Below are 14,229 nucleotides of genomic sequence, written 5' to 3' on the forward strand. Positions count from 1 at the left end.
AAGAAGAACACCTGACCCATAACAGAAGAAAAATCAGTCCATAAAAATAGACATAATGGGATTAACAGAAATCCTATTACGCGTATTATATATAATCAAGAATTTTAACATAAATAGGAGACAAATGAAACAAATAAAAAATTTCACTAGCAAACTAAATCCAAGGTATGAAAGAAACATCATGACCAACCCAGGATTATCCTAAGAACACAAAGCTAGTTCAAAGTTCCAAAATCAGACATCAACAGAGTAAAGAAGAAAAAACACATGATTGTCCCAAAAGATGGGGAGAAAGAAAGCCTTTGGCAACACAGAACATCCATTCATAATAAACTCTCCACAAACTAGAAACAGGAAAGAAGTTCTACATGATAAAGGACACATACAAAAACAAACTATAAGTACAAGCATACTTCATTTTATCGTACTTCACTGATAATTGCATTGATTAAAAATTGAAGGTTTGTGGCAACCCTGCATTAAGAAGCCACTTTTCCAACAGTACTTGCTCACTTCGTGCCTTTGTGTCCTATTTTGGTAAATCCTGCAGTAGTATTTCAAACTTTTCCACTGTGATTATATTTGTTATAATTAAATGTGATTGGTGATTACAAATCACTGAAAGCTCAGATGATAGCATTTTTTAGCAATAAAGTATTTTTAATTAGGGTATATGCTTTAAAAAAAAACACCACTTTCCCATACTTAATAGACTACAGTATAAACACAGCAAAAAATTAATTTGACTTGCTTTATTGTGATACTCTACCGCAGTAGTCTGGACCCAAACCCACATTCTCTCTGGGGTAAGCCTGGAACATCATATGTATGGTGAAACACTGAAAGTTTTCTGTCCCCTAATATGAATAAAGGATGTCCACTTTTAATGCTCCTACTCGGCATCACACTGGAGGTTCTAGCCAGGTCAATAAAGCAAGAAATAAAGAACATTTGCAGCAGACTGCAAAGGAAGAAATCAAACTGCCTGTATTTGCTGATGACACTACTATGTAGAAAATCCCAAACAAAAAAGGCTTCTAAAACTAAAATATATGCCAGTGAACACCTGGAAATTGAAATTGTAGAAGCTTCATTCACAACAGTATCAGAAAACATTATATATATATATATATATATATATATATATATATCATGCAAGGTCCAATTACTGAAAAATGCAAAACACTAATGAAAATATCAAAAAACAGGGATCCCTGGGTGGCGCAGCGGTTTGGCGCCTGTCTTTGGCCCGGGGCGTGATCCTGGAGACCCGGGATCGAATCCCACATCGGGCTCCCGGTGCATGGAGCCTGCTTCTCCCTCTGCCTGTGTCTCTGCCTCTCTCTCTCTCTCTCTCTCTCTCTGTGACTATCATAAGTAAATTTAAAAAAAAAAAAAAAAGAAAGAAAATACCAAAAAACAGTTCTGGTATGTTCATGGCTCAATATTATTAAGATGTCAATTCTCACAATTTATAGATTCAATTCAATGCCAATCAAAAATCCCAACAGGATTACAGAGAACCACAAGCTGATTCTAAAAGGTACCTGAGAGTAACGAGCTGATTCTAAAATGTACCTGGAAAGGCAAAGCAACTAGAATACTCAAAAATATTTCTGAGAAAGTAACACAATTAGAGAAACCACATTTTGATTTCAAGACTTACTATAAACCTATAATCAACAGTGTGATAAAGATGAAATGAAAGACTCAGATCAATGTAACAGAATCCAGAATCCAGATATAGACCTACAGGTAGAATGATTAACTGACTTTCAACAAAGGTAATACAATGGAGAAAGTATTTTCTAAAACTGTTGCATTTGGGTGACTGCTGATTAGCGTCCAACTCTTGCTTTCAGCACAGGTCATGATCTCAGGATCAGGAGATGGAGTCCTGTATGAGGCCCCAATGCTCAGTGGGGAGTCTGCTTGAGACTGACTCTCCATCTGACCCTCTCCCCAGTCACATGCATGCTCTCTGAAAAAATAAAAATACTTTAAAAAAGTAATTTCTGGAACTACTGCTTATCTAAAAGCAAAAAAATAAATTCATACCCTGAGCCATTTAGAAAAATTAAGTCAAAGTGAATCATAAACCTAAATGCAAAATTTTAAACTATAAAACTTTTGGAAGAAAATACAGGAAAAGTGTTTTTGTTTAGGTTAGGTGATGATTTCTCAGATATTACATCCAAAACATGACCCATGGGAGAAAACAAAAAAAAAACCTTCAACATTATCAAAAGAACTCTTCAAAAGACGTTAAGAGAATATAAAGAGGGACTCTGGGTGGCTTAGTGGTTGAGCGTCTGCCTTCACCTCAGCGTGATCTCGGGGTCCAGGATCGAGTCCCACATCGGGCTCCCTGCATGGAGCCTGCTTCTCCCTCTGCCTCTGTCTCTCCCTCTCTTGGTGTGTCTCTCATGAATAAATGAATAAAATCTTTAGGGAAAAAAAAAAAGAAGAGAATAAAAAGATAAGCCACAGACTAGGAAAAAGTATTTGCAAACAATAATCATGTATCTGATTCTTGAATATACATATAGAACTCTCAGGGCACCTGAGTAGCTCAATCAGTTAAGCATCCAACTCTTGGTTTTGGTTCAGGTCCTGATCTCAGGGTCATGAGATCAAGCCCCACGTGAGGCTCTATGTTCAGTGGGAATCTGCTTAAGACTCTTTCTCCCTCTGTCCCTCTGCCCCGCTCGCTCTCTCTCCATCCCTCTAAAATAAACCTTCACACACAAAAAAAAAGAACACTCAAAATTCAATAATAAAGCAATTTAATCTTTATAATGGGTAAAAATTTGAACAGACACATTTGAACGCATTGTCATTTGAAGAATGGCAAATAATTACATGAGAGGATGCTTAACATCATTAGTCACTAAGCAAATGAAAAGAAAAAAAAAAGCCCACATTCTGTATGATTCCATTTGCATGACGTTTTGAAAAAAAAAAAAAAAAAAAAAAAACATGGAGACAGAAAACAGATCGATAGTGTCCAGGGTCTGAGAGTGGAAAATGGGTTGACTACAAAGGGGCTCAGAAGAATTTGGTTTAGGAGATAAAGGAACCATTCCATACATATCTTCATTGAAATAGTGGTTATGTGAATGTCTACGTCTGTCAAAACTCACAGAATGCTACTGAATTTTAGTGAATATAAATTATACACTAAATAATGAGAAAATAAAGACTAAAGAGATAACAATGTACTGAGTAAACCCTGATTTTGCCCTGGTTAAATTTTTAAATCAATTCAAGAAAGATATCTGCAGGACAAATAGGGAAAGCTGAATATGCACTGCATAATAATAAAATTGTTCCTTTTTTTAGCTGTGACCACTGCATTTGGTTATGTAGAACACAAGGATCAGCAAACATTTTCTGTAAAAGGCCAGACAGTACATAATGTGTGCCTTTGCGGGCCACAGGGTCTCTTATTCACTACTCTCCTGCCGCTGTAGCACCAAATCAGCCACAGACAAATGAGCACTGCCAAGTCCCAATAAAATTTTATTTACAAAAACAGGCAGTAGGGATGCCTGGTCGGCTCGGTGGTTGAGTCCCTGCCTTTGGTGCCTGCCTTTGGCCCAAGGCGTGATCCTGGAGACCTGGGATCGAGTCCCACACCGGGCTCCCTGCATGGAGCCTGCTTCTCTCTCTGCCTATGTCTCTGCCTCTCTCTGTGTCTTTCATGAATAAATAAATAAAATATTTAAAAAAAAAAAAAAAACAGGCAGTAGGCCAGATTTGGCCTGAGGGCTGTAGTTTGAGGACCTCTAATGTAGACAAAACAATGACAGAGGGCAGAGAGACTAAGGTTGCCTAGGGTGAGGCAGGCACGGGGTGAGGGTCAAGGGGAGTACTGGCCAGAGTTGCAATGAAACTTTTCCAGGATGATGGAAATGCTCCATATTTTGTGCTGTGATCTGCATGGACACATTTGACAAAATTCGTCAAACTCCGTATACTAAAACCAGGTACATTTTCCTATATAAATAGTATTTCAATAAACTTATTTGTTTTAACAATATACTCTTAAAAAAAAAAGAAAAAAAAAACAATATACTCTTTCTAGGTTACAGCATCAATATTGTGAAAAGCCTAACCTTTGGAGCCAGAATTATCAGAGTTCAAATTTTAGTTTAATAGCTCTGTGATCACTTTGGGGGTTGTTTCCCCATACTAAAACAGCATAATAATGCCTGCCTCATAGCTTTGTTTTCAAAATTAAATAAGAAATGTAGGTAAAACACAGAGTATAACATCTGGCACACATGAGGCACAGTCCCCTGATCTGAGATAACCAATCAAAAAAATTATTTTAGAAAATGAATCAGTAAACATCAGACAACTACACTAGCTTCTTTTGTACTCTTGAAATATTCTGACATTCTTTGTTCACTGTTTATTGTGGTTGAACTTGACTTCAAGAATTGGCATCCAAAGTCAGTTCCTGTGATTTCACAGTAACTCAGGTCTAACAGCAAGCATCGTGAACTGAAATTTCTTTAGAGTCTAGGAAAATATTCCATGACAAATGTTATAGAAGGAAAACTGAGAAAAGCCAAAGTAAAACATATCAATTTTCCCAAGCAAGGAGAATGGTAATACAGTATATTTTAATTATCTTTTATTAAAAAAAAAAAAAAGGAAAACCAATATAGTTGGATGTTTTCCTCTTTTCAACTAGGATTTTAATTTTATCCAAACCAGCAGCCAACCAATAAAGTTACAAAATGACACAGCATTTGTATTTTATCTCCTGCATTTCTCACGACAGTCATGTGATAGATGATTAATACTAAATTTGTTTTTATTTTACAAGTAAAGATCTTCTGAGACAGATGAAGCAGCTGCTCAAGGACACAAGCCAATAAACAGCAAAGTTTGGATGTGAAATCAGACATGTGGCTCCATATCATGCCCCCCCCCCTTTTTTTTAGTAGAGATCACCATTAGAGAATCAATTTGAGTTCCATGAAATTCTTTACATAACTATATGCTTTTCCCTAACTTGACATCTTTAGTTGTCTAAAAGACAAACCAATTACACTGTGACATGCCTACTTAATTCCTAACCATTCAGGAATAACTGGCCATTTTGGATGGTAGAGGCTATGGCCAAATATGGGCTTATGATATTATCAGAAGTGACAATTCAAAAGCATAGTTCCAAACAGTCTACAGAGTGACATAAATGGTGAATTCCCCACACTTCTTCCTTTTCCCCACCCCAATACCCGCATCACAGGAACACACTCATATCCACCTTTGCCAGGCTCTGAACACAGCTCTGAAGAAGTAAAAAAGGAAAGCATACTATTGTTCCACACAAATATTCATACAATCACAGTATCTCAGTAGTAGTAGTCCATCCCCCAGCAAGGACTGACAAAATGGGTTATTTATTCATCTTCTATTTATTTGTTTGTTGTCCCAAACAACCCACAGGTGGCCTTCAAGACCATAAATAGGAGGAAGTATGAAGGAAACAAACTTCCTTCCACTAACATCTTCCCCCACTTTCCCCATTTACAGTGGTAAGACAGGCTGACGGTGACTCAGGAGCACTGCTTCCAAATGCACCCCTGTCCCCATCACTAATAACGAAGTCTATTCAAGTGCATTTAAATATTAACTTCAAAAGAAAATATTGTCAAAAAGTCCAAGTTTATTCATCTAGCTTTGTCGGAGATGTTTTTTCTTCAATCTGTGAGTCTGACCAGATAAAATTTTTGAAGGTTTACTATAACCCTACATGTCTTTTTACCCTTATTTTATAAGAAAACTAATGGGAAGATGAGATTCAATATACAGAAATGTCCTGATTACAGGTTCTAGAATATATCTACTCCATTTGGTACTATGAATAGTGTACACGGAGCTGGTACAATGGATTTAAATCAATGCTTCCTTCCGCAAATGGTGACACCTTCAAAGGTGTTATCTTGAAGGGGAAGTGAGCGATTTGCTAATGTTGCAGAATTATGCTAACACTATATTAACTCCCAGTCCATCCCATCTTACACTGAGTTTGAGAAATGTAGTCATAATCCCTATTATTTTTCAAGACTATGGTAAAATAAGGTAGAAAAGCTAGAACTGACTAACTCGGATATCCTACTACAAGTGTTGAAAACAACCCATCTGTCACCATTTCCTAAACACTATAAATGCACAGCCATATTCTCCCAAGCCATTCTGCAAATCCCAAAGACCCGTTAAGGTTAATGGGAATATAACAGTTTCTATGAACATTCAGTTCAACTAGCTCCTTTAAAAAAAACATTCAACTAAAGACAATTCTCGGGATTTCTTGTTTATGAAAGAAATAGCTAAATCACTAAACTCAGAAGCATCAGACTTTTAAAACTACTTCAAATCACATTTAAAGGTATCAAAATTATTATCATTACAGCTACCAGGTAAGAGGTATCTACTTAATGTCTGGCACACCATTAAGTACTTCACATAATTTCAGCCATGTTCCACAGAACACTGCAAAACATATTACTACACTGTATGGTAGGCTAGCACAGAAGCTTTGAGGAATTAAGTAACCTACTAAAGGCTCACAACTAGTCGAAGTATGGGGAGCTGAACTCAAATGTACCTGGCTACCTTAAAAAATATATATTCTTCAAAACTGTACTACCTCCCCAATTTCACAAGAGAATAGGCAGAGATGTGAAATGATTTGTCCAGCAATCTTAATCATTTCATCAGAAAAGGGAGAAAACTTCTAAAACAAGAACCACATTTTTGAAAATCCATAGTGCACTATTTAAACTTCACTTCTTTTCAAGCATCTGGGTGGCTCAGTTGGTTAAATGTCTGCCTTCGGCTCAGGTCACGATCCTAGGGTCCTGGGATCCAGCCCCACATCAGGCTCCCTGCTCAGCAGGGAACGGGATTCTCCCTCTCCTGCTCCCCCTGCTTGTGCTCACTCTCCCTCTTGTCAAATAAAATCTCCCTAAAAAAAAAGGGGGGGAGGGGGGGTTAGAAATCCTTTTAAAGTAAATTTCATCACAGATCTGCAAGTGAACTGTCAATTTTGGGTAAGCTGCCAGAATCCGTGGTTCTATGCACACTATCACTAGCTTGGATGAAGTACAAAGCACTTCATCCAATTCAGACATACGCTGAACACCTGCACTGTGTTAAGAGTCCTTCTCGGCAGAAGGGACAAAGCTAAGTAGGAAATAAAGCCCATCAACAGCCCTCAAGGAGGGAACAGTCTAGAGGACGAGTCCATTTATACTAACGTATACACTATTAGCCAGGCAAACAAATGAAGCTTGTGAGAAATCCTGAAACAAAAGTATGTATAACATGGCATCACAGCTCAGAGGAGAAAAGCAACTGGCCTATTTGTCACATTCTGTTGCAAGCAACATTTGCTTCCATGATGTCCCTCCCTGACAACCCCTTCCATCCACGCAACCACCCCAAGGAGGCACACACGACTGCACAACCAGGAAGGCAAGCTTCTAAGAGCAGGAACTGTGACTCCTAAAAGCGACCTTGTTGTTGTAGCTTAGAAGTACAGTGCTATGCCATAAAGACACTATCCTTCAGCCTCATCAGGTGAAGAAAGTGGGTTTTTCAAACCAAAACAAGAGACCAAGGAATACAAGAACTAGGGAAGTGATTTATCTCAGCTGATCATAACTCCTTTAGAAACTTGCCAAAAAAAAAAAAAAAAAAAAAAACTTTCGAAAACTACATGCAGCACTTGTTCTCATCTGGGCAATCCAAAGGTTTAGAAAAAAAGAATGAGATGGTTCTTCAGACAACAAAGCGGGGCGGGGGAGGAGGGGAAATGCACTGGAATAAGATAAAAAGGCACACTGCTTTTTCCTTCAGTTGTGTATATGCCCGAGGCAATAAACTCCCAAAATAACTTCACCAGGAGTGTAAAAGCTGAGATGGAACACCAAAATATTGCTCAATCCAACTTTCATTGTACTCCTTTCAAAGTACTCCTCACGACTTTCCTTGTGAACTCCTCAGTAACATTTAAAAAACTTAAATGTCATGAAGTCATTTTGCTGTTAAAAACTACGTATTTCCAGAAACAAAACCAAAAAAAAAACAAAAACCTGTTTTGGTGAAGAAAACCTGAGGGTTTTCCCCACATAAAAAAATAATAATAATTAAAAAAGAAAAAAAAAGCTCTTCTCATAGTGGTTTTTGGGAAAAAAAAAAAATAGCAAGCCCCCCCCCCAAAAAAAAAAAAAAAACTGTTTTGTTTGGTCTCCAAGTATGGCCGCACTTGAACTCGGCGGAGCGCTGAGCCCGCGGCGCAGTCCGGCCCCGACCCGCGCGGCGCGGCGCGGCCCGGCCCGGCCCGGCCCGGCCCGGGAGCGGCCGCGGAGGGCGCCCCCCACAGGCGGGCGCGGCCCGGCGTGCTGCCCGTCGGCGCCGGCCCGGGGAGCCGCTCCCTCGCGCCCGCCGCACTTGTCCGCCGAGCCCGGCGTCAGGAGGGAGCCTGAGGGGCCGCGGCTCCCGGGCTGAGGGACCCCGGCGCCGGCTGGGAGAGCGGGCAGGCGCGCCGCGGGCCCGGAGCAGACAATGAGCGGCGAGGGGGCGACGCGAGGGGGAGGCGGGGGCCCGCGGGGCGCCCCGCACCGCCCCTTCACCCCGCCCGCCCGCCCGCCCGCCCGCGGCCCCGCCCCCCGGCCCCCGGCCCCGGCCCCGGCCCCCCGAGCAGCCGCAGGGGGAGGGGCCCGCGCGCCTCGCCCGCGACCCCTCCCCAAATCCCAAAACTTCCCCCAACTCCGCCAACTAAGTTGCGCTCTCACCGTGCGGCGCCCGGGGCTCCCCCGCGGGCCCAGCCGGAGCAGCTCCGCACCTCGCCGCCGGGAAGGACAATAGGCGGCCGCTCGCCCGGCGGCGGCGACGGCTCGAGGCTGAGGCGGCTGAGGCGGCTGAGGCGGCTGAGGCGGCGGCGGCGGCGGCGGCGGCGGCCGAGGCGGCGAGCGGGCACGGCGGTCTCGGCGGAGCCCAGGAGCTTCTCGGCGGCTGCTCCGGCTCCGCGCTGGCCCCGCACACAGCCCCAGCTCGCCCGCGCAGGCGCCACAGGGGGCTCGGGCAGGGGCGGGGCACCCGGGGGGCGGGGCACCCGGGGGGGCGGTAACGCCGACGGGCCCTCCCATGAGTAAGCGCGGAGCCGGGGGCTGCGACGTGGGATTGCGCTGCGGAGCTGCCCATCAAGCTCCGGAGGCCAATAGGAAGGCACCTGGGCGGTGCGTTCAGGTTGCTAAGGGAGGCTGAGGTTGAGCGCCGCCGCTCTGCCGCGGCGCAGGCGTCCCAAAGGAGCGAGCGAGCGAGCGAGGGGCTGGCTGAGGCTGCTCTCGGGGTTGCCCAGCCGCTCTCTCCTCTCCGCCGGGTCTCCGGAAACCGCCTTGCTTCTGGGTGCCGCTGCTTACCTGAGCTGCCGCGGTTTCCAGCCACACCCATATTCAGATGATTTGCTTTTCTGTTTCCTTCCACTTGCAAGCGGAACGCGGGGCTCAGTGTTCTGTGTGTCAGTGCCTTGGAGAGTCATTGTTAGGTCCTCAACAAGTGTTTTCGATGGAAGATGGATCATTGGACGCAGGGAAGGCTCGCTGGCGGCACCGGGATGGTGACAGTGCATCCCATGAACTTTTGGCTCCTCGATCACCACAAAATCATGACAATCCTCTAGTTGCAGAGGACCTCAGAAATCCCTCCTGGAGGCTTTTGAGAAACAAAATACGGCCCATCGGTTGGAAGAAACTTCATTGTGATAGTTGTGTGTGTGTGTCTGTGTGCTTCACACACATTAGGAGAAAAATACCTATCACATCAGACTGTTATTTCACTGGTGCTATTTCTTAGCTTAAACAGAAAGCTATAAAAAAAAAGAATCTATCTGAAGAAAAATACTCAGTAAAAAACGACATCTTGTATGCAGTTCAAGCACGTGCGAATTGATAGTGTTTGAACTAAAAACAGTGGTCACCCAGGCGTGGAAGGATTATTAGCTGAGAAGGAGGAGGGGCGCTGGAAATGTTCTGTATTTTGATCTAGATGGTGGATGACAAAGTTATAAACATGAAAACTCATTCAGCTCTACACCTAAGTGCACTTTGCACAGTTTAAACGTGTATTTGTCTGTGTTCATTTTCTAAATATTGGCACAAGATATGGCAGAAAGACAGACAGACAGACAGAAAAGAAGTGCATGACTTTCTTTTTTGGAAACCCTAATCCAGGCAAGTTTACCACCAGGGACTGAGAGAGGGGTATGGGAGTACTTACTGGGTGTATCTGTCACTTCCATTGTGGGGTGGCTTTAAATCTTAGAAATTAACTACGAGTTAGACTTGAGCTGAAATCTGCTTCCCTGTAAGTGGACCTGGTTCTCGCATGTATTTTCCTAGTTCACCCTCACAGAATGGAAAAACCAAGGCCAAACATTCCCAGTGCTTTATGTGAAATTATTTTCCAACCACCTCATCATGCTGCCCACCCTCCTCAACACTCACTGTAATCTGTCCTTGTCAATATTTGCATGGCAGCACAGAACAAGGAGTATCCTAGATCCTGGCCCTGACTACACCATAAAGGATCCCACCATGAACAGACCACTCCTCAAGAGCCTCAGTCTCCTGTAAACCTAGAAAATCACTTAGACTGTCATAGGTGATAATCTCATGGTTTTCTCCTAGAGCCTAGCTGCTCTGTTACAAAGGCAGCAGCAAATAAATGTTACCATGTCATCTTTCTAGCGACTGCTGACAACATCATTCCCTGCTCCCTGCCTCAGCAGGATTTACACCTTCCCAGGGGGCTGCATGCTGCATCCGGTGGTGGTCTCGAGCCCAGCACTTTTCAAAATTTACTGTGCTACAAATCACCTGGGTGATTTTGTTAAATGTGGATTCTGAGTAGGTCTGGGGTGTGATCTGGGGTTCTGCCTATCTACCAAACTCCCAGGTGATACTGATGCTGCTGGTCCCTATTTGAGAAGCAAGGGTCTTCTCTAAATTTTCCGGACAGCTGAGCTCTGCGTCCTCTTTGGGAGGTCCTAAGCAGTTATCTGCAGGCTGGCACTTGCTCATCATTTAGGAATTAGCTCTAATGTCCCCTCCTTAGAGGAAACATCCTTGGCTGCCCTAAAATAACCCCTTCTCCACTAGTTCATTCATATGACTCAAATTGTTCCATAACGTTTATCTCAGTCTGAAAATAGCTTATTTGTGTATGTTTACTGTCTCCTCCCCCCACTATCATGTAAGCTCCCTGAAATCTGTTTACCCCCCTCTCTTGCATCTATCATGTCCCTGTGAGAAGAGGAAGAACTCAAAAGATTTGCATGAGTGAATTTGTACAGAAGGAGCTATCATGAGGGGTCATCAAACTGAGTGTCCCTGATACTAAACATTCCTCCTTCTAAAGTACACCAAATATCTCCATCCAACGTGCCCCATTTCACCAGAGAGTGAAGTGGGTTTAGTGATTTCCTCACTTTTCCTGAGAGCCACGAAAGATGCCAGGGCCTTATGAAGCTCTAATAGGATTCTATATCTCTGAACTATCTTTTCGGTTGACTACTATCTCTTGTTAACCTCAAAAATAAAATTGCCAGTTATTTTACCAGCAAAAATAAGTTTATTCGGGATCAGCAGAGAATTTCAATTTAGGACACATCAGCTATAGCAGAACCGTAGGCAAGTTGCAGAACATAGAAATGGAATATTCTTTTATAGAGGAAAGGAGGGAGGGGGTAAGGCTGTTATAAACAAAAATCCCATGGAGTGAACTAGCATTTCAAAGTATAGTGGCTTTTTCATTAGCTGAGTTGTGACAGTCTCTCATTGGCTAGGCTATTGCCAGGGAAGGAGGAAAACCTTCCACCTGCTGGGATAGTAAAGTAGTATCCCTGTGCAAGGTCTGGCTCTTCCTATTGGATCTGCAATTGCCAAGGAGGGATAGGCAAAAGAGCTCCCCCTGCCCACCCACCCCGGACTAGACTCCATTCTAAATGCAGTTTCCTTTTATTAATTTTCATACTACCTGATTGATTTACACAGGCTCTAATATCTAAAAATATAACAAGGATAAACTCCATTTTACAGAGAGTCCCTGCTGATGCCAAAGTAAGGAAAAAAAATAAAATCCACACAGTTGTAAGAACATGAATTTCTCTTGAGATCATGGTTTCTAAAACATCCACTTTTGTTAAAAAAAGGAAGCATTAGAACAAACTTATCCCAGGGCTCTTCTTTCACAGAAGTGGACAGTGCTTTTGTGGTACAAATATCCCAATGTTGCTTTGAGGTAATGTCCACTTTCAGCCCCTTGCTTGAGGGGAAGCCAACTCCACCCACAATCCCAGTTCCATGACTTCAGTTTATGATCAGACCTGAACCAGTTTTAATGCATTATATACATAGGCAATAATTATTAATTTAGAGTTGGGCACTTGACCCCAAACACGCCAATGAGGAGACAACAGGAGTAAGTTCCACCCTCTCTTTGAACTATCAGGGGAGCTGCTTTTGTTTATCTCAAGTGGTACTTGGAAGGATATGCTTGTCAGCCATCTTGTCACCATGAGTAAAGAATCTCTTCCAATGGAGCCAGCATGATGGAAAGGTAGAGAAATGAAGAAAAATAATATCTAAATGATGTTGATTGAACTGCGGAATCTACCAATACCTGAAAGGGGACATCACTTGGACATTTCAATCATGAAAACCAATAAAGCCAGCCAGAATGGAAGTCTCTGTCACTTGCATCTATAAGAGCTGCAGTTACGACAATACCCATGAGTTAATGATCACTGGTCAATTCCCTGACCAGCTTCTCAATTCAATTAGCAGATAGATTAGCTATTGAGAGTTTACTATGTGCCATGCCTTAGGCTTGGTTCTTGTCTTTAAGGAATTCAAGGTCAAATGAGGGAAATGGACAAGCAAACCAGCAAGGAACCAGAAGTATAAGTGCCTTCATGGAAGCAAATTCAGGCCAAGAAGAGAACATCTGCTTACCGAGTGAACGTTCAAGGGCACCATGGGGAGGATGCAACAGTGAAACACAGGTCTTGGAGGACAATCAACTGGGTAAAAAATGCTTGTATAGTGCAGGAGGCTTGAGTATGTGTGCACAGGTAGCAAAGAACTTCCTAGAAAAGGAAGAGCAAATTCAAAGACCTGGAGGTATCAGAAATTCAACACACACAGGAAACCCAAGAGGGAAGGAGTAGGAGGGGAAGCCAAAGGAAGTTCACCAAAGCAGGCTTACTAAGGAGTATGGTCTGTATTCTGAAAGGCCAAGAGGGATCTTCAAAAGATCTTAAGTAATGAAACAATGATGAGAACGGATTTTCATCTTAGAAAGATCCATCCTAAGTACCCAGTGCTTAGGCTAACTTTAAGTGTGGGGATGAGGATGAGGGTGGAGGATAGGGAAATCTCTGAGACACCTGGCTCCAAGTAAGAGGTTTTGCAGTCCAGAACTAAGTGTTCACTCCTTGAGTGGCAGAGGGAAGCTTTCTCTCTCAAAGTCAAGCCCAATGCTGTCTAATGTATGGTGAGCCACGGATGTGATTTAAAATTTTCTAGGAACCACATTTAAAAAGTAAAAGCAAACAGATGAAACTAATTTTAATGATATTTTACTAAACCAGGTATTATAATTTTAGCATGTGATCCATAAAAATTATTAATAAGATAGTTTACATTATTTTTATCATACTAAATCTTCAAAATAATCCAGTGTATATTTTATACTTACAGCATGTCTCACTTCAGATTTACCACATTTCAGATGCTTAAAAACCACTTGTGGCTACTGTACCAGAGAGTAGAGGTCAGGTTGATTGATTCACATATAGAGCCTCCATCTGGGAATTTGTTCCAAATCACAACATGTGGCTAGGTCCGTAATTCCCCCCACTGTACCTCTTTCACCAATATTACTTCATTTATTTTGTACAACCCTGGGCTGGTGCTATTATCCCCCTTTTAAAAGCCATTCAGGCTTAGAGAAACTAAGTAATTTGCTCCAAATCACAAAGCTACTAATTGGCACAGCTTATCTTCCAAGGGTTGAAAACCAAGAAAAAGTTACTAAACCCAATTTAGAATGACACACTTGGGTTCCCTCACTCTGCCCCCCTCCTCATTTCCATCTAGAATTGTAAGGGCTCAGCCTATCAACAGAGTTGGGTACTTAGTAAAGAGC

The 14,229-nt window shown here is 42.6% G+C and overlaps 2 protein-coding genes across 3 annotated transcripts in view; both read right to left on the reverse strand.

The window, feature by feature from the left end:
* The window catches only part of AKAP13 (A-kinase anchoring protein 13), a 324,337-nt gene extending 315,291 nt beyond the window's left edge, over window positions 1-9,046 (reverse strand). For both annotated transcript variants that reach the window (XM_055326518.1, XM_055326519.1), the window contains exon 1: window positions 8,817-9,046. The gene's annotated coding sequence lies outside the window, so the exon portion shown is untranslated. The remainder of the gene's footprint in view (window positions 1-8,816) is intronic.
* On the reverse strand, window positions 8,800-9,474 carry LOC129510202 (uncharacterized protein C10orf95-like). Its single transcript, XM_055326184.1, has one exon. The coding sequence runs from the start codon at window positions 9,472-9,474 to the stop codon at window positions 8,800-8,802; it is 675 nt and encodes a 224-aa protein (XP_055182159.1).
* Window positions 9,475-14,229: the final 4,755 nt, after the last annotated feature.

This window comes from Nyctereutes procyonoides, unplaced genomic scaffold, assembly GCF_905146905.1.
Source record: "Nyctereutes procyonoides isolate TBG_1078 unplaced genomic scaffold, NYPRO_anot_genome, whole genome shotgun sequence".
Taxonomy (NCBI): Eukaryota; Metazoa; Chordata; class Mammalia; order Carnivora; family Canidae; genus Nyctereutes; species Nyctereutes procyonoides.